The following is a 25,620-nucleotide window of genomic DNA, read 5'->3' on the forward strand; positions in this document are numbered from 1 at the left end:
AAAGCTCGTGTGTGTGTGCGAATTTTCATCTGAGCTGCCTCCTGGGGTTATCTCTGCTACAGCATTATTTGCTACATTCCTCCATTTTAGGTACCTTAGGTTAAAATCTCCCAGAAGCAAGATGTTTGGGGTAGGAGCAGGAAGATTTTCCAGACAGTGGTCTATTTTCAAAAGCTGCTCCTGGAATTGTTGGGAAATTGCATCCAGAAGCTTGTATACAACAACAATGATCAGGTGTTGGTTCTGGATCTTTACTGCCAAAACATCAACAATATCATTTAAGGTATTTAGTACTAGTTCCAAGCATATCAGTGACTCTGTGACATACAGGCCAAACTTCTCCCCTTCCTTTTGCCTGTTCACTCTCGCATCTGTATAGGTTAAAAACCAGGATACATATTTCATTGTCCAAGTAATCTTTTATGTGGGTCTCTGTGAAAACCGGAAACATTACGTTTGACTCTGTAAGCAGTTTGCAGATGAAAGGCATTTTGTTGTTCGTTGCTGGCTTTAGACCCTGTATATTTGCCAAGACGAATGTCATCGTACTGATGGTATGTGGGGGGGGGTGTCTTTTTTACCTGGCACTAATATCTTGTTTTGGAGTGGAGGCCACTGACTAATTCCACTCCAGAAGTGATCTGAGTTGGTGTATGATTTCTGTCATTTCCTGCCAGCTGTTTTCCTTTGTAACCTTTACAAAGAAATAAAGTTTACTTTATACATGACATATGTTTAGCCAATTATTAAACAAGTGTCCCCAGTGTACAGTGCACCTGGTCAAGCAGCATGAACCATAGCTGAGAGAACTGCACTATGAGTCAAGGTTGAAACACCTCAACCTTGTGAACGTGGAAGAGAGAAGTAGAGGAGACATGATGATAATGCGCAAGCAATCAGGAGTAACTGATAGGACAGACATGGACAGACTGCTTGAATTAAAAGAACTGCATACAAGTCAATATTGATATGTGCTTCATTCATTAGAGGTTTGCCGGTACTTCCGGCCCGGGTCTTCTCCGTATGGTGACCCGGCTGATATGTGCTGAAGACTCAGATGAGCCATAGTAGGATGTTAGGAAGTATTTCTTTAGCATTAAACTTTCCAATTTCTGAATGCAATAGCTCCAATGTGTAATTAAGAAAACCTTTCCAGTGTTTTAAATTCATACACTAACACATAACATCCTGTTAAGTCCAAAGAATATGTAGTGAGTCATAGGGACTTTCCTATTGATAAAACAAAGGACATGTTTGTGTATGTTTTATATGAAGAATACGATACAAATACTTCTCTAAATAAAACATCAAGACAGTATTGGAAGAAGAAAAAAGTGGGAATTGGTTGTGAGTGTTGGCAAGCAACAGACGAGTGGACGTCTGCCAATCTTGCTCACTGATGCTGGCTAATGGCTGCCTCTTATAATGGCTAGTGTCACATGTCTACTGAAAAATTTGACATTCATGGCTGAAAATACCCGAGGGTGACCTCAGCTGTCATGACGGTCGAGAGATACAGCGACGGGGGGGAAAGAAGGAGGGGGGGGGGAACGAGGTGTTGACCCGCCATCCTCTCCACACTGTACCTTCCTACCTGAGCCCCCCCCCCCCCCCCGGGCACCCTCACCAAGAACTCCTATCGTGAACCATACATACTCACCATACACACAATACACACCATACACACTATACACACTCACCATGCACACTCACCATACACACCATGCACACTCACCATGCACACTCACCATACACACCATGCACACTCACCATGCACACTCACCATACACACCATGCACACTCACCATACCATACACACCATATACACAAACCATACACACACACCATGCACACTCACCATACACACGATACACACCATATACACACACCATACACACAAATACACACAATGCACACTCACCATACACACTCACCATACACACCATACACACACCATACACACTCACCATACACACCATGCACGACCACCGTGCACACTTACACTATGCACCCCCAAAAAGCATACGCCCTGAGGCTTTGATTCCCAGTGTACCGCTTGATAAAGCAGATTGTCTGTGTTAGCGGTTTGCAGGCCAACATAACTAACACCGTACTTATAGCAAGAAGATATCCAATTTCTGTTTGAAAACTTCTATGTTCATAGTCCTGTCATACTGATATCTAATGGAAGCATACTGAAGAGTCTCGGACCACGCATGTTGATACAGTGCTTTCTTACTGTGCTCAGGGATCTCCTTCATCACTGAGTTTGATCAACACTTTGAAGCGTTCTTAATCATTTAGATGTTTTATTGACTTTGTAGGAAGCGTTAGCCACCCAGGATAACCCAGGGTAGGGAGGGTAGACACCCAGATTAACCCAAGGTAGGGAGGGTTAGCCACACAGGATAACGCAAGGTAGGGAGGGTAGCCACCCAGGATAACCCAGGGTAGGGAGGGTAGACACCCAGGATAACCCAAGGTAGGGAGGGTCAGCCACCAAGGATAACCAAGGGTAGGGAGGGTAGTACCCAGGATAACCCCGGGTAGGGAGAGTCAGCCATCCAGGTTAATCCAGGGTAGGGAGGGTTAGCCACCCAGGATAACCCACGGTAAGGAGGGTCAGCCATCCAGGATAACCCAGGGAAGGGAGGGTCAGCCATCCAGGATAACCCAGGGTAGGGAGGGTTAGCCACCCAGGATAACCCAAGGTAGCCACCCACGATAACCAAAAGAAGGGAGGGTCAGCCATCCAGGATAGCCCAGGGTAGGGAGGGTTAGCCACCCAGGATAACCTAGGCTAGGGAGGGTTAGCCATCCAGGAGAACCCAGGGTAAGGAGGGTCAGCCATCCAGGATAACCCAGGGTAGGGAGGGTCAGCCATCAAGGATAACCCAGGGTAAGTAGGGTCAGCCATCCAGGATAACCCAGGGTAGGGAGGGGTCAGCCATTCAGGATAACCCAAAGTAGGGAGGGTCAGCCATCCAGGATAACTGAGCGTAGGGAGGGTCAGCCACCCAGGAAAATCCAGGGTAGGAAGGGTCAGCCATCCAGGATAACCCAGGGTAGGGAGGGTCAACCATCCAGGATAACCCAGGGTAGGGAAGGTCAGCCATTCAGAATAACCCAGGGTAGGGAGGGTTAGCCTTCCAGGATAACCCATGGTAGGGAGGGCCAGCCATCCAGGATAACCCAGGGTAGGGAGGGTCAGCCATCCAGGATAACCAAGGGTAGGGAGGGTCAGCCATCCAGGACAACCCAGGGTAGGGAGGGTCAGCCATCCAAGATAACCCAGGGTAGGGAGGGTCAGCCATCCAGGGTAACCCAGGATAGGGAGGGTCAGCCACCCAGGATAACCCAGGGTCAGCCATCCAGGGTAACCCAGGGTAGGGAGGGTCAGCCACCCAGGACAACCCAGGGTCAGCCATCCAGGGTAACCCAGGGTATGGAGGGTCAGCCACCCAAAGTAGGGAGGGTCAGCCACCCAGGGTAACCCAGGGTAGGGAGTGTCAGCCACCCAGGGTAACCCAGGGTAGGCAGGGTCAGCCACCCAGGGTAACCCAGGGTAGGGAGGGTCAGCCACCCAGGATAACCCAGGGTAGGGAGGGTCAGCCACCCACGATAACCCAGGGTAGGAAGGGGCAGCCACCCAGGATAACCCAGGGTAGGGAGGGTCAGCCACCCTGGGTAACCCAGGGTAGGGAGGGTCAGCCACCCAGGATAACCCAGGGTAGGGAGGGTCAGCCACCCAGGATAACCCAGGGTAGGAAGGGGCAGCCACCCAGGATAACCCAGGGTAGGAAGGGGCAGCCACCCAGGATAACCCAGGGTAGGGAGGGTCAGCCACCCTGGGTAACCCAGGGTAGGGAGGGTCAGCCACCCAGGATAACCCAGGGTAGGGAGGGTCAGCCATCCAGGGTAACCCAGGGTAGGGAGGGTCAGCCACCCAGGATAACCCAGGGTAGGGAAGGTCAGCCACCCAGGGTAACCCAGGGTAGGGAGGGTCAGCCACCCAGGATAATCCAGGGTAGGGAGGGTCAGCCACCCAGGATAACCCAGGGTAGAGAGGGTCAGCCACCCAGGGTAACCCAGGGTAGGGAGGGTCAGCCACCCAGGGTAACCCAGGGTAGGGAGGGTCAGCCACCCAGGATAACCCAGGGTAGGGAGGGTCAGCCACCCACGATAACCCAGGGTAGGAAGGGGCAGCCACCCAGGATAACCCAGGGTAGGGAGGGTCAGCCACCCTGGGTAACCCAGGGTAGGGAGGGTCAGCCACCCAGGATAACCCAGGGTAGGGAGGGTCAGCCACCCAGGATAACCCAGGGTAGGAAGGGGCAGCCACCCAGGATAACCCAGGGTAGGAAGGGGCAGCCACCCAGGATAACCCAGGGTAGGGAGGGTCAGCCACCCTGGGTAACCCAGGGTAGGGAGGGTCAGCCACCCAGGATAACCCAGGGTAGGGAGGGTCAGCCATCCAGGGTAACCCAGGGTAGGGAGGGTCAGCCACCCAGGATAACCCAGGGTAGGGAAGGTCAGCCACCCAGGGTAACCCAGGGTAGGGAGGGTCAGCCACCCAGGATAATCCAGGGTAGGGAGGGTTAGCCATCCAGGATAACCCAGGGTAAGGAGGGTCAGCCATCCAGGATAACCCAGGGTAGGGAGGGTCAGCCATCAAGGATAACCCAGGGTAAGTAGGGTCAGCCATCCAGGATAACCCAGGGTAGGGAGGGGTCAGCCGTCCAGGATAACCCAAAGTAGGGAGGGTCAGCCACCCAGGAAAATCCAGGGTAGGAAGGGTCAGCCATCCAGGATAACCCAGGGTAGGGAGGGTCAACCATCCAGGATAACCCAGGGTAGGGAGGGTCAACCATCCAGGATAACCCAGGGTAGGGAAGGTCAGCCATTCAGGATAACCCAGTGTAGGGAGGGTTAGCCTTCCAGGATAACCCATGGTAGGGAGGGCCAGCCATCCAGGATAACCCAGGGTAGGGAGGGTCAGCCATCCAGGATAACCAAGGGTAGGGAGGGTCAGCCATCCAGGACAACCCAGGGTAGGGAGGTCAGCCATCCAGGATAACCCAGGGTAGAGAGGGTCAGCCATCCAGGATAACCCAGGGTAGGGAGGGTCAGCCATCCAGGGTAACCCAGGATAGGGAGGGTCAGCCACCCAGGATAACCCAGGGTCAGCCATCCAGGGTAACCCAGGGTAGGGAGGGTCAGCCACCCAGGATAACCCAGGGTAGGGAGGGTCAGCCACCCAGGATAACCCAGGGTAGGGAGGGTTAGCCACCCAGGATAACCTAGGCTAGGGAGGGTTAGCCATCCAGGATAACCCAGGGTAAGGAGGGTCAGCCATCCAGGATAACCCAGGGTAGGGAGGGTCAGCCATCAAGGATAACCCAGGGTAAGTAGGGTCAGCCATCCAGGATAACCCAGGGTAGGGAGGGGTCAGCCATTCAGGATAACCCAAAGTAGGGAGGGTCAGCCATCCAGGATAACTGAGCGTAGGGAGGGTCAGCCACCCAGGAAAATCCAGGGTAGGAAGGGTCAGCCATCCAGGATAACCCAGGGTAGGGAGGGTCAACCATCCAGGATAACCCAGGGTAGGGAAGGTCAGCCATTCAGGATAACCCAGGGTAGGGAGGGTTAGCCTTCCAGGATAACCCATGGTAGGGAGGGCCAGCCATCCAGGATAACCCAGGGTAGGGAGGGTCAGCCATCCAGGATAACCAAGGGTAGGGAGGGTCAGCCATCCAGAACAACCCAGGGTAGGGAGGGTCAGCCATCCAGGATAACCCAGGGTAGGGAGGGTCAGCCATCCAGGGTAACCCAGGATAGGGAGGGTCAGCCACCCAGGATAACCCAGGGTCAGCCATCCAGGGTAACCCAGGGTAGGGAGGGTCAGCCACCCAGGATAACCCAGGGTCAGCCATCCAGGGTAACCCAGGGTATGGAGGGTCAGCCACCCAGGGTAGGGAGGGTCAGCCACCCAGGGTAACCCAGGGTAGGGAGTGTCAGCCACCCAGGGTAACCCAGGGTAGGGAGGGTCAGCCACCCAGGGTAACCCAGGGTAGGGAGGGTCAGCCACCCAGGATAACCCAGGGTAGGGAGGGTCAGCCACCCAAGATAACCCAGGGTAGGAAGGGGCAGCCACCCAGGATAACCCAGGGTAGGGAGGGTCAGCCACCCAGGATAACCCAGGGTAGGGAGGGTCAGCCACCCAGGATAACCCAGGGTAGGAAGGGGCAGCCACCCAGGATAACCCAGGGTAGGGAGGGTCAGCCACCCTGGGTAACCCAGGGTAGGGAGGGTCAGCCACCCAGGGTAACCCAGGGTAGGGAGGGTCAGCCATCCAGGGTAACCCAGGGTAGGGAGGGTCAGCCACCCAGGATAACCCAGGGTAGGGAAGGTCAGCCACCCAGGGTAACCCAGGGTAGGGAGGGTCAGCCACCCAGGATAATCCAGGGTAGGGAGGGTCAGCCACCCAGGATAACCCAGGGTAGAGAGGGTCAGCCACCCAGGGTAACCCAGGGTAGGGAGGGTCAGTCACCCAGGGCAACCCAGGGTAGGGAGGGTCAGCCACCCAGGATAACCCAGGGTAGGGAGGGTCAGCCACCCAGGATAACCCAGGGTAGGGAGGGTTAGCCACCCAGGATAACCTAGGCTAGGGAGTGTTAGCCATCCAGGATAACCCAGGGTAAGGAGGGTCAGCCATCCAGGATATCCCAGGGTAGGGAGGGTCAGCCATCAAGGATAACCCAGGGTAAGTAGGGTCAGCCATCCAGGATAACCCAGGGTAGGGAGGGGTCAGCCATCCAGGATAACCCAAAGTAGGGAGGGTCAGCCACCCAGGAAAATCCAGGGTAGGAAGGGTCAGCCATCCAGGATAACCCAGGGTAGGGAGGGTCAACCATCCAGGATAACCCAGGGTAGGGAAGGTCAGCCATTCAGGATAACCCAGGGTAGGGAGGGTTAGCCTTCCAGGATAACCCATGGTAGGGAGGGCCAGCCATCCAGGATAACCCAGAGTAGGGAGGGTCAGCCATCCAGGATAACCAAGGGTAGGGAGGGTCAGCCATCCAGGACAACCCAGGGTAGGGAGGGTCAGCCATCCAGGATAACCCAGGGTAGGGAGGGTCAGCCAACCAGGGTAACCCAGGATAGGGAGGGTCAGCCACCCAGGATAACCCAGGGTCAGCCATCCAGGGTAACCCAGGGTAGGGAGGGTCAGCCACCCAGGATAACCCAGGGTCAGCCATCCAGGGTAACCCAGGGTATGGAGGGTCAGCCACCCAGGGTAGGGAGGGTCAGCCACCCAGGGTAACCCAGGGTAGGGAGTGTCAGCCACCCAGGGTAACCCAGGGTAGGGAGGGTCAGCCACCCAGGGTAACCCAGGGTAGGGAGGGTCAGCCACCCAGGATAACCCAGGGTAGGGAGGGTCAGCCACCCAGGATAACCCAGGGTAGGGAGGGTCAGCCACCCAGGATAACCCAGGGTAGGGAGGGTCAGCCACCCAGGATAACCCAGGGTAGGGAGGGTCAGCCACCCTGGGTAACCCAGGGTAGGGAGGGTCAGCCATCCAGGGTAACCCAGGGTAGGGAGGGTCAGCCACCCAGGATAACCCAGGGTAGGGAAGGTCAGCCACCCAGGGTAACCCAGGGTAGGGAGGGTCAGCCACCCAGGATAATCCAGGGTAGGGAGGGTCAGCCACCCAGGATAACCCAGGGTAGAGAGGGTCAGCCACCCAGGGTAACCCAGGGTAGGGAGGGTTAGCCATCCAGGATAACCCAGGGTAGGGAGGGGTCAGCCATTCAGGATAACCCAAAGTAGGGAGGGTCAGCCATCCAGGATAACTGAGCGTAGGGAGGGTCAGCCACCCAGGAAAATCCAGGGTAGGAAGGGTCAGCCATCCAGGATAACCCAGGGTAGGGAGGGTCAACCATCCAGGATAACCCAGGGTAGGGAAGGTCAGCCATTCAGGATAACCCAGGGTAGGGAGGGTTAGCCTTCCAGGATAACCCATGGTAGGGAGGGCCAGCCATCCAGGATAACCCAGGGTAGGGAGGGTCAGCCATCCAGGATAACCAAGGGTAGGGAGGGTCAGCCATCCAGGACAACCCAGGGTAGGGAGGGTCAGCCATCCAGGATAACCCAGGGTAGGGAGGGTCAGCCAACCAGGATAACCCAGGGTAGGGAGGGTCAGCCACCCAGGATAACCCAGGGTCAGCCATAGGGTAACCCAGGGTAGGGAGGGTCAGCCACCCAGGATAACCCAGGGTCAGCCATCCAGGGTAACCCAGGGTATGGAGGGTCAGCCACCCAGGGTAGGGAGGGTCAGCCACCCAGGGTAACCCAGGGTAGGGAGTGTCAGCCACCCAGGGTAGGGAGGGTCAGCCACCCAGGGTAACCCAGGGTAGGGAGGGTCAGCCACCCAGGATAACCCAGGGTAGGGAGGGTCAGCCACCCAGGATAACCCAGGGTAGGAAGGGGCAGCCACCCAGGATAACCCAGGGTAGGGAGGGTCAGCCACCCAGGATAACCCAGGGTAGGGAGGGTCAGCCACCCAGGATAACCCAGGGTAGGGAGGGTCAGCCACCCAGGATAACCCAGGGTAGGGAGGGTCAGCCACCCAGGATAACCCAGGGTAGGGAGGGTCAGCCACCCAGGATAACCCAGGGTAGGGAGGGTCAGCCACCCAGGATAACCCAGGGTAGGGAGGGTCAGCCACCCAGGATAACCCAGGGTAGGGAAGGTGAGCAACCCAGGATAACCCAGGGTAGGGAGGGTCAGCCACCCAGGATAACCCAGGGTAGGGAGGGTCAGCCACCCAGGATAACCCAGGGTAGGGAGGGTCAGCCACCCAGGATAACCCAGGGTAGGGAGGGTCAGTCTCCCAGGGCAACCCAGGGTAGGGAGGGTCAGCCACCCAGGATAATCCAGGGTAGGGAGGGTCAGCCACCCAGGATAACCCAGGGTAGGGAGGGTTAGCCACCCAGGATAACCTAGGCTAGGGAGGGTTAGCCATCCAGGATAACCCAGGGTAAGGAGGGTCAGCCATCCAGGATAACCCAGGGTAGGGAGGGTCAGCCATCAAGGCTAACCCAGGGTAAGTAGGGTCAGCCATCCAGGATAACCCAGGGTAGGGAGGGGTCAGCCATCCAGGATAACCCAAAGTAGGGAGGGTCAGCCACCCAGGAAAATCCAGGGTAGGAAGGGTCAGCCATCCAGGATAACCCAGGGTAGGGAGGGTCAACCATCCAGGATAACCCAGGGTAGGGAAGGTCAGCCATTCAGTATAACCCAGGGTAGGGAGGGTTAGCCTTCCAGGATAACCCATGGTAGGGAGGGCCAGCCATCCAGGATAACCCAGGGTAGGGAGGGTCAGCCATCCAGGATAACCAAGGGTAGGGAGGGTCAGCCATCCAGGACAACCCAGGGTAGGGAGGGTCAGCCATCCAGGATAACCCAGGGTAGGGAGGGTCAGCCATCCAGGGTAACCCAGGATAGGGAGGGTCAGCCACCCAGGATAACCCAGGGTCAGCCATCCAGGGTAACCCAGGGTAGGGAGGGTCAGCCACCCAGGATAACCCAGGGTCAGCCATCCAGGGTAACCCAGGGTAGGAAGGGGCAGCCACCCAGGGTAGGGAGGGTCAGCCACCCAGGATAACCCAGGGTAGGGAGGGTCAGCCACCCAGGATAACCCAGGGTAGGGAGGGTCAGCCACCCAGGATAACCCAGGGTAGGGAGGGTCAGCCACCCAGGATAACCCAGGGTAGGGAGGGTCAGCCACCCAGGATAACCCAGGGTAGGGAGGGTCAGCCACCCAGGATAACCCAGGGTAGGAAGGGGCAGCCACCCAGGATAACCCAGGGTATGGAGGGTCAGCCACCCTGGGTAACCCAGGGTAGGGAGGGTCAGCCATCAAGGGTAACCCAGGGTAGGGAGGGTCAGCCACCCAGGATAACCCAGGGTAGGGAAGGTCAGCCACCCAGGGTAACCCAGGGTAGGGAGGGTCAGCCACCCAGGATAATCCAGGGTAGGGAGGGTCAGCCACCCAGGATAACCCAGGGTAGAGAGGGTCAGCCACCCAAGGTAACCCAGGGTAGGGAGGGTCAGCCACCCAGGGCAACCCAGGGTAGGGAGGGTCAGCCACCCAGGGTAACCCACGGTAGGGAGGGTCAGCCACTTAAGGTAACCCAGGGTAGGGAGGGTCAGCCACCCAGGATAACCCAGGGTAGGGAGGGTCAGCCATCCAGGGAAACCCAGGGTAGGTAGGGTCAGCCACCCAGGGTAACCCAGGGTAGGGAGGGTCAGCCACCCAGGATAACCCAGGGTAGGGAGGGTCAGCCACCCAGGATAACCCAGGGTAGGGAGGGTCAGCCATCCAGGATAACCCAGGGTAGGGAGGGTCAGCCATCCAGGGTAACCCAGGGTAGGGAGGGTCAGCCACCCAGGATAACCCAAGGTAGGGAGGGTCAGTCACCCAGGGTAACCCAGGGTAGGGAGGGTCAGCCACCCAGGATAATCCAGGGTAGGGAGGGTCAGCCACCCAGGATAACCCAGGGTAGGGAGGGTCAGCCACCCAGGGTAACCCAGGGTAGGGAGAGTCAGCCATCCAGGGTAACCCAGGGGAGGGAGGATCAGCCACCCAGGGTAGGGAGGGTCAGCCACCCAGGGTAACCCAGGGTAGGGAGGGTCAGCCACCCAGGGTAACCCAGGGTAGGGAGGGTTAGCCATCCAGGATAACCCAGGGTAGGGAGGGTCAGCCACCCAGGGTAACCCAGGGTAGGGAGGGTCAGCCACCCAGGATATCCCAGGGTAGGGAGGGTCAGCCACCCAGGGTAACCCAGGGTAGGGAGGGTCAGCCACCCAGGGTAACCCAGGGTAGGGAGGGTAGCCACCCAGGGTAACCCAGGGTAGGGAGGGTAGCCACCCAGGGTAGGGAGGGTCAGCCACCCAGGATATCCCAGGGTAGGGAGGGTCAGCCACCCAGGATAACCCAGGGTAGGGAGGGTCAGCCACCCAGGGTAACCCAGGGTAGGGAGGGTCAGCCACCCAGGGTAACCCAGGGTAGGGAGGGTTAGCCATCCAGGATAACCCAGGGTAGGAAGGGTCAGCCACCCAGGGTAACCCAGGGTAGGGAGGGTCAGCCACCCAGGATATCCCAGGGTAGGGAGGGTCAGCCACCCAGGGTAACCCAGGGTAGGGAGGGTCAGCCACCCAGGGTAACCCAGGGTAGGGAGGGTGAGCAACCCAGGATAACCCAGGGTAGGGAGGGTCAGCCACCCAGGGTAACCCAGGGTGGGGAGGGTCAGCCACCCAGGATAACCCAGGGTAGGGAGGGTCAGCCACCCAGGGTAACCCAGGGTAGGGAGGGTCAGCCATCCAAGGTAACCCAGGGTAGGGAGGGTCAGCCATCCAGGGTAACCCAGGGTAGGGAGGGTCAGCCACCCAGGGTAACCCAGGGTAGGGAGGGTAGCCACCCAGGGTAACCCAGGGTAGGGAGGGTAGCCACCCAGGGTAACCCAGGGTAGGGAGGGTAGCCACCCAGGGTAGGGAGGGTTAGCCACCCAGGATAACCCAGGGTAGGGAGGGTCAGCCACCCAGGGTAACCCAGGGTAGGGAGGGTCAGCCATCCAGGGTAACCCAGGGTAGGGAGGGTCAGCCATCCAGGGTAACCCAGGGTAGGGAGGGTCAGCCACCCAGGGTAACCCAGGGTAGGGAGGGTTGCCACCCAGGGTAACCCAGGGTAGGGAGGGTAGCCACCCAGGGTAACCCAGGGTAGGGAGGGTTAGCCACCCAGGATAACCCATGGTGGGGAGGGTCAGCCACCCAGGATAACCCAGGGTAGGGTGTGTCAGCCACCCAGGGTAACCCAGGGTGGGTAGGGTCAGCCCCCCAGGATAACCCTGGGTAGGGAGGGTCAGCCACCCAGGGTAACCCAGGGTAGGGAGGGTCAACCACCCAGGGTAACCCAGGGTAGGGAGGCTCAACCACCCAGTGTAACCCAGGGTAGGGAGGGTAGCCACCCAGGGTAACCCAGGGTAGGGAGGGTCAGCCATCCAGGGTAACCCAGGGTAGGGAGGGTCAGCCACCCAGGGTAGGGAGGGTTGCCACCCAGGGTAACCCAGGGTAGGGAGGGTAGCCACCCAGGGTAACCCAGGGTAGGGAGGGTCAGCCACCCAGGATAACCCAGGGTAGGGAGGGTCAGTCACCCAGGGTAACCCAGGGTAGGGAGGGTCAGCCACCCAGGGTAACCCAGGGTAGGGAGGGTCAGCCATCCAGGGTAACCCAGGGTAGGGAGGGTAGCCACCCAGGGTAACCCAGGGTAGGGAGGGTAGCCACCCAGGGTAACCCAGGGTAGGGAGGGTAGCCACCCAGGGTAACCCAGGGTAGGGAGGGTAGCCACCCAGGGTAACCCAGGGTAGGGAGGGTAGCCACCCAGGGTAACCCAGGGTAGGGAGGGTAGCCACCCAGGGTAACCCAGGGTAGGGAGGGTAGCCACCCAGGGTAACCCAGGGTAGGGAGGGTAGCCACCCAGGGTAACCCAGGGTAGGGAGGGTAGCCACCCAGGGTAACCCAGGGTAGGGAGGGTCAGCGTCTTATTTCTACTGTGGTGCTTCAGTCTTATCCCCCAGGATGCCACCCACATCGGTCCACTAATACCCAGGTACCTACTTACTGCTAGATGAACAGTGGCAGCAGGTGTAAGGTGACTAACACCCAGGTACCTACTTATTGCTAGGTGAACAGGGACAGCAGTTGTGACTAAAGCCCAGGTACCTACTTATTGCTAGGTGAACATGGGTAGCAGGTGTAAGGTGCCTAACACCCAAGTACCTACTTACTGCTAGGTGAACAGGGGAAGCTGGTGTAAGATGCCTAACGCCCAAGTACCTACTTACTGCTAGGTGAACATGGGTAGCAAGTGTAAGGTGCCTAACACGCAAGTACCTACTTACTGCTAGGTGAACAGAGGTAGCAGGTGTAAGGTGACTAACACCCAAGTACCTACTTATTGCTAGGTGAACATGGGTAGCAGATGTAAGGTGACTAACACCCAAGTACCTACTTACTACTAGGTGAACATGGGTAGCAGATATAAGGTGACTAACACCCAAGTACCTACTTACTGCTAGGTGAACATGGGTAGCAGATGTAAGGTGACTAACACCCAAGTACCTACTTACTGCTAGGTGAACATGGGTAGCAGATGTAAGGTGACTAACACCCAAGTACCTACTTACTGCTAGGTGAACATGGGTAGCAGGTGTAAGTTGACTAACACCCAAGTACCTACTTACTGCTAGGTGAACATGGGTAGCAGGTGTAAGGTGCCTAACACGCAAGTACCTACTTACTGCTAGGTGAACAGGGGTAGCAGGTGTAAGGTGACTAACACCCAAGTACCTACTTACTGCTAGGTGAACAGGGGTAGCAGGTGTAAGGTGACTAACACCCAAGTACCTACTTACTGCTAGGTGAACAGGGGTAGCAGGTGTAAGGTGACTAACACCCAAGTACCTACTTACTGCTAGGTGAACAGGGGTAGCAGGTGTAAGGTGACTAACACCCAAGTACCTACTTACTGCTAGGTGAACAGGGGTAGAAGGTGTAAGGTGACTAACACCCAAGTACCTACTTACTGCTAGGTGAACAGGGGTAGAAGGTGTAAGGAAACATTCCCAATACTTCCATCCGTGCATGGGACTGAACCACGGACACTACGTGTGCGGCAAATGAGTTACCAACTGAGCCACGGGACACTTTATGACGTCTTTATATTGTCCACCTGTGCTCTCTCTCCTGCCTTGCAAGGCATTGTGCACACTGTGCACACTGTGCACACTGTGCACAGTGTGCACAGTGTGAACAGTGTTGCAAGGAGAGACACCTAAAGTCAGTACGTGACCAGCCTGGCTGTGGCTCGTCCGTCAGTTTACATGCCGCCAGCAGCAACAGCTATACTCCAGGCATTATCTTGGCCTTATACATATTGTGGAAAATTACATTTATCTGAATGTAACTCATTATGTACATAACAGTGAATGATAACAAAGATAATAATTATTTATCAGAGTTACATAGGAATTTGGGACACCTAGGTCACAAAAAATGTCCCCTTCGATACCTACAACTGTCATATCCACAAGTTGCTCTGCACCTACTAATTACAAATTAAATATGTATCACCAGGAATTCTGGTAAATATATAAATTTGTGGACTGTATATTAAATTAATAAAGGATTATATATACACACATTTACATAACAGAAGGAGAATATCTTAATATCACTCACCAATTTGACTGGAGATCAAGGTGTATCATACTCAGAAAACCTCACTGTCTATACATGAAAATAACACTGGCCAGAGTTACAAACATAACAGACTTATCTGAGGTTCCTGGAGCTGTCTTGTCCAGTCGCCTGATATCTCAAGTTATGCAGGAATGCACATCCAACAATTTTGGCTCCTATTTGAGAGGTGTCAGCCCAATTTTAACCTCTAGAGTACGAAAATTCTTCCCATTATTCACTAACGTTTGTGTTGACCAGTTCAACAATGGCGAGTCTCCTCTGCGCAGTTTCCCATTTTTTATAACAAATTTTATTAAATACAGTATGTTACACTAATTTACATAAAAAATACACTGTATTTTTTCTGGAAAATACATTATTTTCCACACATATAGTAGAACCCCCATATATATATAACAGAACCCCCATGTATATACCAGAACCCCCATGTATATAATAGAACCCCCATGTATATAGTAGAACCCCCATATATATAGTAGAACCCCCATGTATATAGTAGAACCCCCATGTATATACCAGAACCCCCATGTATATAACAGAACCCCCATGTATATAGTAGAACCCCCATATATATAGAACCCCCATGTATATAACAGAACCCCCATGTATATAACAGAACCCCCATGTATATAATAGAACCCCAATGTATATAGTAGAACCCCCATATAGTAGAACCCTCATGTATATAACAGAACCCCATGTATATAATAGAACCCCCATATAGTAGAACCCCCATATATATAGTAGAACCCCCATGTATATAGAACCCCCATGTACATAGAACCCCATGTATATAACAGAACCCCCATGTATATAGTAGAACCCCCATATATATAGTAGATCCCCCATCTATATAGTAGAACCCCCAGGTCTATAGTAGAACCCCCATATATATAGTAGAACCCCCATATATATAGTAGAACCCCCATGTATATAGTAGAACCCCCATATATATAGTAGAACCCCCATGTATATAACAGAACCCCCATGTATATAATAGAACCCCCATATATATAGTAGAACCCCCATATATATAGTAGAACCCCCATATATATAGTAGAACCCCATGTATATAGTAGAACCCCCATGTATATAACAGAACCCCCATGTATATAGAACCCCCATATATATAGTAGAACCCCCATATATATAGAACCCCCTATATATATAGTAGAACCCCCATATATATATAGAACCCCCATATATATATATAGTAGAACCCCCATATATATATAGTAGAACCCCCATATATATAGAACCCCCTATATATATAGTAGAACCCACATATATATAGTAGAACCCCATATATATATATATAGTAGAACCCCCATATATATAGTAGAACCCCCATATATATAGTAGAACCCCATGTATATAGTAGAACCCCCATGTATATAACAGAACCCCCATGTATATAGAACCCCCAAATATATAGTAGAACCCCCATGTATATAGTAGAACCCTCATATATATAGTAGAATCCCCATATATATAGAACCCCCTATATATATAGTAGAACCCCCATATATATATATAGTAGAACCCCCATATATATATATAGTAGAACCCCCATATATATATAGTAGAACCCCCATATATATATATAGTAGAACCCCCATATATATATAGAACCCCCATATATATATAGAACCCCCATATATATATAGTAGAACTCCCATATATATATATATATAGTAGAATCCCCATATAGAACCCCCTATATATATAGTAGAACCCCCATATAGAACCCCCTATATATATAGTAGAACCCCCATATATAGTAGAACCCTCATATATATATATAGAACCCCCATATATATATAGTAGAACCCTCATATATATATATAGTTGAACCCCTATATATATATAGTAGAACCCTCATATATATATATAGTTGAACCCCCATATATATATATATATATATATATATATATATATATATATATATATATATATATATATATATATATATATATATATATATATATATATATATATATATATATATATATATATATATATATATATATATATATATATATATATATATATATATATATATATATATATATATATATATATTATATATATATAGTAGAACCCCCATATATATATAGTAGAAGCCCCATATATATATAGTAGAAGCCCCATATATATATAGTAGAACACCCATATATAGTAGAACCCCCATATATAGTAGAACCCCCATATATAGTAGAACCCCCATATATAGTAGAACCCCCATAACCACTGATCTAGTATCTACGGTTTCAGTTATCCACGGTTTATTGTGTCCCAAAAATAGCATTAAATTATACTTAATAATAGGAGCAAAGTGTAATAGTGATGGTAAGAAGTGTTGAAGGTGTGGGAGGAGCAGTGTAATGCTTCCCATCACTCAAACACTGATAATTATAAACTTATTTTGCATAATTTATCAATTAAACTTTATCACAGGTACATATGTAAATGAGAAATGACATATATAGGGTTGGCTACTATCCTGGGTATTAGGTATCCACAGTAGGTCTTGGAAGGTATCCCCCGGGGATATACGGGTCCTACTGTACTTTACTGCCATCACATTACAACGTTTCGGTCCGACTTGGAGCATTTACAAATCACACTGTGACTTGTAAATAGTTCAGATGGGACCGAAACGTCGTCATAAGCGTCTCTGTCTTACGTGCGGGTTATTTGTGTATTGTTCCGGTCTTTCTGTTGTTTTTTTAATGAAGACGTGAGAGTGAGCACACCTGATATAACATAAGCAGACCTTAAGAAACAAACAAAAGACTGGAACAACACACAAATAACCCGCACATAACACAGAGATAATAACGACGTTTAGGTCCCACCTGAACCATTCACAAATCACACAGTGCGATCTGTAACTGGTCAAGTTGGAGCAAAACGTCGTCGTCAGCTTGTCTCTGCTATGTGCGGGATACTGAACACAACTCTTCAGTCTTCCTGTACCTAAACAGTTGAAATTTGTCACCATTAATGATGTTATTATAAGAAGACTGACAACCCATCACCTGACTCTCACCACATCAACATTTTAAATATTACTGAAATGGTAAAAAAAAAAAAAAGGAATCGTTGAAATGAGATCAATTACTGGAGAATATATTTCCCGGGGGGGGGGGGCTTATTAAAAAAAAATGTTTGACGGTCATTTTGAGCTTTGTAAATTTCAATTTGCAACTTGCATTAAATATATCGTTTCACATGTAATAACTAATGAATGCTTCTTCTGATAGGCTTCAAACCCAAAATGCTGTTATATCTTAACAGGAAGTATTTTTTTGTACTGATTCTGAGTTGTGTGGATGCCAGTCCGCTAATTAAATAATTTAATTAAACTGAATATTTTGGAAAGCTAAAAAATCAAATATTTTTCCTATAGGATCGTAGAGATTGTGAAATAGAAAATAAATGGGAATAGAAAACTGAAAAAAGTAATAAATTTAAATCTGACGAGGCAAGACTTCCTTATTGTCAGGATTTTGGTCTCATAGATAACTAGAGAAAGTCTCTTCAGTTTAGCTTCAAGGTTGATATTTCTTAATGGAAGGTTTGAAAAAGATTTGGGCTGTGTATGCCCTAATTTGCTATTTTTATTGAAGAAATTGGGATATTAATTTCCATATGATAACTTGTGACTGCTTTTTTGCTGATATTTATCAGCATTACAAACTTATGCCGCACTCTGCACTATTCCTGTCGCAAGCACTGAGGTAGAGGGGGCTAGGGTTATGCAATATATGGATACATTCCTCGGATCTTGCAATAACCGAAATACAACTAATTCCTAACAGCACTTGACTAAACCCCTCGGGATGACCTACGTCACACAGCAGCAAGACCTTGTGGCTCTTTTACCACAAGGAGTAGTGGAGGCTTGATCCTCCGTCTGTTAATCTTGAAAAATGAGACACTTGTGCAACATTTGGGAATCTTTTGAAGGTTATTTGATTGCCTCAAACTACATCTCTTCTTCTACCATTCTTCTCTGTATTGGACTGAAGAAGTCACTGGCTGGCGGAACGTTTCAGCAATAAAGCTTCCCAAATGTTGCACAAGTGTCTCATTCTTTAACTTGTCCTTGTGTCGTGACAATGTTGCCAGGGAGGAAGCACTGAGGTCAGCAGGCAGGCTAGCTGGAGGACTCGCTGACGTTCTCGTGTACCTGACACACTAGCATGGGAGGCAGCAGTAAAGTCAGCAGGCAGGCTAGCTGGAGGACTCGCTGATGTTCTCGTGTACCTGACACACTAGCATGGGAGGCAGCAGTAAGGTCAGCAGGCAGGCTAGCTGGAGGACTCGCTGATGTTCTCGTGTACCTGACACACTAGCATGGGAGGCAGCAGTAAAGTCAGCAGACAAGCTAGCTGGAGGACTCACCTGATGTTCTCGTGTACCTGACACACTAGCATGGGAGGCAGCAGTAAGGTCAGCAGACAGGCTAGCTGGAGGACTCGCTGACGTTCTCGTGTACCTGACACACTAGCATGGGAGGCAGCAGTAAGGTCAGCAGACAGGCTAGCTGGAGGACTCACCTAACGTTCTCGTGTACCTGGCACACTAGCATGGGAGGCAGCAGTAAGGTCAGCAGGCAGGCTAGCTGGAGGACTCGCTGACGTTATCGTGTACCTGACACACTAGCATGAGAGGCAGCAGTAAGGTCAGCAGACAGGCTAGCTGGAGGACTCACCTGACGTTCTCGTGTACCTGACACACTAGCATGGGAGGCAGCAGTAAGGTCAGCAGGCAGGCTAGCTGGAGGACTCACCTGACGTTCTCGTGTACCTGACACACTAGCATGGGAGGCAGCAGTAAGGTCAGCAGGCAGGCTAGCTGGAGGACTCACCTGATGTTCTCGTGTACCTGACACACTAGCATGGGAGGCAGCAGTAAGGTCAGCAGGCAGGCTAGCTGGAGGACTCACCTGACGTTCTCGTGTCGCTGGATGTAGATCTTGTGGAACTGTCCCTCCACAGGCTTGATAATGTCAGCCTTCATCTCCATGGCTACGTGCTGAGGCAACACCGACAACAACAGACGCTCCTGAAATACAAACCACAATTATTTATCAGCTCTTACGAACAAATATTGATGGTTATGTAGGTCACTTAGCTGTTTCTGCTAGCTGCACGCACTGCACACACACACACACACACACACACACACACACACACACGCTGGCACCACATTTTGGCTGACCAGGAAATGTCTTCTAGAGAGAACTTCAGAAGTTCCTAGAAGTAACTTCAAAGGTTCCTAGAAAGTACTTATGACGTTCTTAGAAGGAACGTAGCTCCCAGGAACTACGTCAATGAGGATACTCTTGTTTACCAACTTCCACTTGGTATTAGGATGATTCATATCTCCAAGTAGGAAAATATTTTATGTAAGATTGTTCCAGGTTTTCAAGGCGTTCATCTGTTTTCTTTAAATGATCCATAAATTCCTCAGTAGTTGAATGGACAGGTCAATACTGAACATAATTAGTGTCACTAGTGGCATCATTTCTCTTGTTTAGAAAGTCCTCATTATTTAGCCAGTCATTTTCCTGGTTTTCACGGCATTTTCTCTTTTGTGTTCTTTAAAAAAATGGGTCAACTGACATTAGTACACCCAGGTCTTTCACATGTACCATTCGTTCTATCTGATAATCCTGTGTTTAGAATACTGTGCCCCTTTTGAGTTTTTCCTTGTTACCATATATAAGCAGTTGGAATGTGTTAATATTGAGTGCTATGTTATTTTCTACTGTCTAATGGAAAACTTTGCTTATATCCTCTTGGTGTCCTTGCAAATGATGACATGAAGCTGTGGCGAGTGATTGTATTTATGTCCTCTACGAGGAGGAGAAACAATGATGGAGCCAGGACTGTGCCTTGGAGTACCCAGCTTTTTATTTTACAAATGCTAGGTTTTGCTGTGTTTACTACCACTCTTTGTGTCCTATTTGTCAGAAATTTGAAGACCCATTTGCCTTCTTTTCTTGTTATACCTATTACCGACTTGCATTTTTATCTTTTTTCTGACCCTGAAACGTCAGAAGAACAGTGACATGTGTGACTGTACATGAAGGAGAGTGAGAATATTATTATTATTACTGGTATATGTTCACGGGAAATTACTAAACCCGCAGGGATTGTCTGTTGAATGTGAGGAAATTAGGTTTGATCCTAGGAAAGGGAGAGTGGTCCCAAGACACCTTGCATGACGGCTGGCAGCTTTCCTTGACTGTGGAAACCCTGAAGGAACCCTCATGAAGCCCCCTGGAACTCTCATGGAACCCTCCAGGAACCCTCATGGAACACCCTAGAACTCTCAAGGATCCCTCCAAAAATTCTTATGGAACCCTCACGGAACCATTATAGAACCCTCCATGGACACCCTTAAGAACCCCTTAAGGGGTCCTCAGGAAACCCTCCCGGAACCCTTAACAAACCCTAATTTAACCCTCAAGGAACCCTGAAGGAATCCTTATGGAATCCTCAAGGAACATGTACGGAACCTTCCACGAACCCGCCGGGAACTCTCAGGGAATCTCTCAGGACCCGTCGGAAAAACTATTGGAATCCTGAAGGAACCCTCATGGCATCACGTAATCTTCACACAAGCTTAAATGAACCCTTAGGAAATCCTCAAAAATTCTGAAGAAAACCTTCAAGGAACATGTAAGGAACCCTCAAGGATCCTGTAGTAAACCCGTAGGGATCCTGAAGTAAACCATCAAGGATACTATTGTAAACCAAAGATCCTGTAGGAAACCCTCAAGGATCCTATAGTAAACCATCAAGGATCCTATTGTAAACCAAAGATCCTGTGCGAAACTCTCAAGGATCCTTCAGTAAACTATCAAGGATCCTGTAGGAAACCTTCAAGGATCATGCAGAAAACCTTCAAGAATCCTGTAGGAAACCAAAGATCCTGTAGTAAACCATCTAGGATCCTATAGTAAATCTTCAAGGATCCTGTAGTAAACCATCAAGGATCCTGTAGTAAACCTTCAAGGATCCTGTACTAAACCATCAAGGATCCTGTAGTAAACCATCAAGGATTCTGAAGTAAACCATCAAGGATCCTGTGGTAAACCGTCAAGGATTTTGAAGTAAACCATCAAGGATCCTGTAGTAAACCTTCAAGGATCCTGTAGTAAACCATCAAGGATTCTGTAGTAAACCGTCAAGGATTCTGAAGTAAACCAACAAGGATCCTGTAGTAAACCGTCAAGGATTCTGAAGTAAACCATCAAGAATCCTGTAGTAAACCATCAAGGATCCTGTAGTAAACCATCAAGGATCCTGTAGTAAACCATCAAGAATCCTGTAGTAAACCTTCAAGAATCCTGTAGTAAACCATCAAGGATCCTGTAGTAAACCAAAGATCTTGTAATAAACCATCATGGATCCTGTAGTAAACCATCAAGGATCCTGTAGTAAACCATCAAGGATCCTGTAGTAAAGCTTCAAGGATCCTGTAGTAAACCATCAAGGATCCTGTAGTAAACCATCAAGGATCCTGTAGTAAAGCTTCAAGGATCCTGTAGTAAACCATCAAGGATCCTGTAGTAAAGCTTCAAGGATCCTGTAGTAAACCATCAAGGATCCTGTAGTAAACCATCAAGGATCCTGTAGTAAACCATCAAGGATCCTGTAGTAAAGCTTCAAGGATCCTGTAATAAACCATAAAGAATCCTGTAAACCTTCAATGATCCTTTAATAAACCTTCAAGAATCCTGTAGGAAATCATGGATCCTGTAGTAAACCATAAAGGATACTGTAAACCTTCAAGGATCCTTTAATAAACCTTCAATGATCCTGTAGTAAATCTTCAAGGATCCTGTAGTAAACCATCATGGATCCTGTAGTAAACCATCAAGGATCCTGTAGTAAACCATCAAGGATCCTGTAGTAAATCTTCAAGGATCCTGAAGTAAACCATCAAGGATCCTGTAGTAAATCAAGGATCCTGTAGTAAACCATCAAGGATCCCGTACTAAGTCATCAAGGATCCTGTAGTAAACTATCAAGGATCCTGTAGTAAACTATCAAGGATCCTGCAGTAAATCTTCAAGGATCCTGTAGTAAACCATCAAGGATCCTGTAGTAAACCTTCAAGGATCCTGTAGTAAATCTTCAAGGATTCTGTAGAAACCATCAAGGATCCTGTAGTAAACCATTAAGGATCCTGTAGTAAACCATCAAGGATCCTGTAGTAAATCTTCAAGGATCCTGTAGCAAACCATCAAGGATCCTGCAATAAACCTTCAAGGAACCTGTAGTAAACCATTAAGGATCCTGTAGTAAACCATCAAGGATCCTGTAGTAAACCTTCAAGGATCCTGTAGTAAACCTTCAAGGATCCTGTAGTAAATCTTCAAGGATCCTGTAGTAAACTATCAAGGATCCTGTAGTAAACTATCAAGGATCCTGTAGTAAACTATCAAGGATCCTGCAGTAAATCTTCAAGGATCCTGTAGTAAACCATCTAGGATCCTGTAGTAAACCATCAAGGATCCTGTAGTAAACCTTCAAGGATCCTGTAGTAAATCTTCAAGGATTCTGTAGAAACCATCAAGGATCCTGTAGTAAACCTTCAAGGATCCTGTAGTAAACCATTAAGGATCCTGTAGTAAACCTTCAAGGAACCTGTAGTAAACCTTCAAGGATCCTGTAGTAAACCATCAAGGATCCTGCAGTAAACCTTCAAGGAACCTGTAGTAAACCATTAAGGATCCTGTAGTAAACCATCAAGGATCCTGTAGTAAACCTTCAAGGATCCTGTAGTAAACCATTAAGGATCCTGTAGTAAACCATCAAGGATCCTGTAGTAAACCTTCAAGGAACCTGTAGTAAACCATTAAGGATCCTGTAGTAAACCATCAAGGATCCTGTAGTAAACCTTCAAGGATCCTGTAGTAAACCATTAAGGATCCTATAATAAACCATCAAGGATCCTGTAGTAAACCATCAAGGATCCTGTAGTAAACCTTCAAGGATCCTGTAGTAAACCATTAAGGATCCTGAAGTAAACGTTCGAGGATCCTGTAGTAAACCATGAAGGATCCTGTAGTAAACCTTCAAGGATCCTGTAGTAAACCATCAAAGATCCTGTAGTAAACCATCAAGGATCCTGTACTAAACCATCAAGTATCCTGTAGTAAACCATCAAGGATCCTGTAGTAAACCATCAAGGATCCTGTAGTAAACCATCAAGGATCCTGTATTAAACCATCAAGGATCCTGTAGTAAACCATCAAGGATCCTGTAGTAAACCATCAAGGATCCTGTAGTAAACCTTCAAGGATCCTGTAGTAAATCTTCAAGGATCCTGTAGTAAACTATCAAGGATCCTGCAGTAAATCTTCAAGGATCCTGTAGTAAACCATCAAGGATCCTGTAGTAAACCATCAAGGATCCTGTACTAAACCATCAAGTATCCTGTAGTAAACCATCAAGGATCCTGTAGTAAACCATCAAGGATCCTGTAGTAAACCATCAAGGATCCTGTATTAAACCATCAAGGATCCTGTAGTAAACCATCAAGGATCCTGTAGTAAACCATCAAGGATCCTGTAGTAAACCTTCAAGGATCCTGTAGTAAATCTTCAAGGATCCTGTAGTAAACTATCAAGGATCCTGCAGTAAATCTTCAAGGATCCTGTAGTAAACCATCAAGGAACCTGTAGTAAACCTTCAAGGATCCTGTAGTAAACCTTCAAGGATCCTGTAGTAAATCTTCAAGGATTCTGTAGAAACCATCAAGGATCCTGTAGTAAACTATCAAGGATCCTGTACTAAACTATCAAGGATCCTGTAGTAAACTATCAAGGATCCTGCAGTAAATCTTCAAGGATCCTGTAGTAAACCATCTAGGATCCTGTAGTAAACCATCAAGGATCCTGTAGTAAACCTTCAAGGATCCTGTAGTAAAACTTCAAGGATTCTGTAGAAACCATCAAGGATCCTGTAGTAAACCTTCAAGGATCCTGTAGTAAACCATTAAGGATCCTGTAGTAAACCATTAAGGATCCTGTAGTAAACCTTCAAGGAACCTGTAGTAAACCATTAAGGATCCTGTAGTAAACCATCAAGGATCCTGTAGTAAACCTTCAAGGATCCTGTAGTAAACCATCAAGGATCCTGCAGTAAACCTTCAAGGAACCTGTAGTAAACCATTAAGGATCCTGTAGTAAACCATCAAGGATCCTGTAGTAAACCCTCAAGGATCCTGTAGTAAACCACTGGGGATCCTGTAGTAAACCACTGGGGATCCTGTAGTAAACCATCAAGGATCCTGTAGTAAACCTTCAAGGAACCTGTATTAAACCATCAAGTATCCTGTATTAAACCATCAAGTATCCTGTAGTAAACCTTCAAGGGTCCTGTAGTAAACCTTCAAGGATCCTCTAGTAAACCATCAAGGATCCTGTAGTAAACCATCAAGGATCCTGTATTAAACCATCAAGGATCCTGTAGTAAACCAAGGATCCTGTAGTAAACCATCAAGGATCCTGTATTAAACCATCAAGGATCCTGTAAACCTTCAAGGATCCTTTAGTAAACCATCAAGGATCCGGTATTAAACCATCAAGGATCCTCTAATAAACCTTCAAGGATCCTGCAATAAACCATCAAGGATCCAGTAGTAAACCATCAAGGATTACTATCAGAAACTATCGCAAAGGTTCACATTACTATCAGTAACTATCACAGAGGTTCACATTACCATCAGTAACTATCACAGAGGTTCACATTACCATCTGTAACTATCACAGAGGTTCACATTACCATCAGTAACTATCACAGAGGTTCACATTACCATCTGTAACTATCACAGAGGTTCACATTACCATAAGTAACTATCACAAAGGTTCACATTACCATCTGTAACTATCACAGAGGTTCACATTACCATCAGTAACTATCACAGAGGTTCACATTACCATCAATAACTATCACAGAGGTTCACATTACCATCTGTAACTATCACAGAGGTTTACATTACCATCAGTAACTATCACAAAGGTTTACATTACCATCTGTAACTATCACAGAGGTTCACATTACCATCAGTAACTATCACAGAGGTTCACATTACCATCAGTAACTATCACAGAGGTTCACATTACCGTCAGTAACTATCACAGAGGTTCACATTACCATCAGTAACTATCACAGAGGTTCACATTACCATCAGTAACTATCACAAAGGTTTAAATTACCATCTGTAACTATCACAGAGGTTCACATTACCATCAGTAACTATCACAGAGGT

At 49.1% G+C, this 25,620-nt stretch overlaps 1 protein-coding gene across 11 annotated transcripts in view; it reads right to left on the minus strand.

The window, feature by feature from the left end:
• LOC128698394 (adenylate cyclase type 1) overlaps positions 1-25,620 on the minus strand; it is a 1,819,232-nt gene that overhangs the window by 1,039,634 nt on the left and 753,978 nt on the right. For all 11 annotated transcript variants that reach the window (XM_070085014.1, XM_070085006.1, XM_070085009.1 and 8 more), the window contains exon 4: positions 19,277-19,395. In XM_070085014.1, the coding sequence (XP_069941115.1) occupies positions 19,277-19,395 (119 nt within the window). The remainder of the gene's footprint in view (positions 1-19,276; positions 19,396-25,620) is intronic.

This window comes from Cherax quadricarinatus, chromosome 14 (genome assembly GCF_038502225.1).
Source record: "Cherax quadricarinatus isolate ZL_2023a chromosome 14, ASM3850222v1, whole genome shotgun sequence".
Lineage (NCBI taxonomy): Eukaryota > Metazoa > Arthropoda > Malacostraca > Decapoda > Parastacidae > Cherax > Cherax quadricarinatus.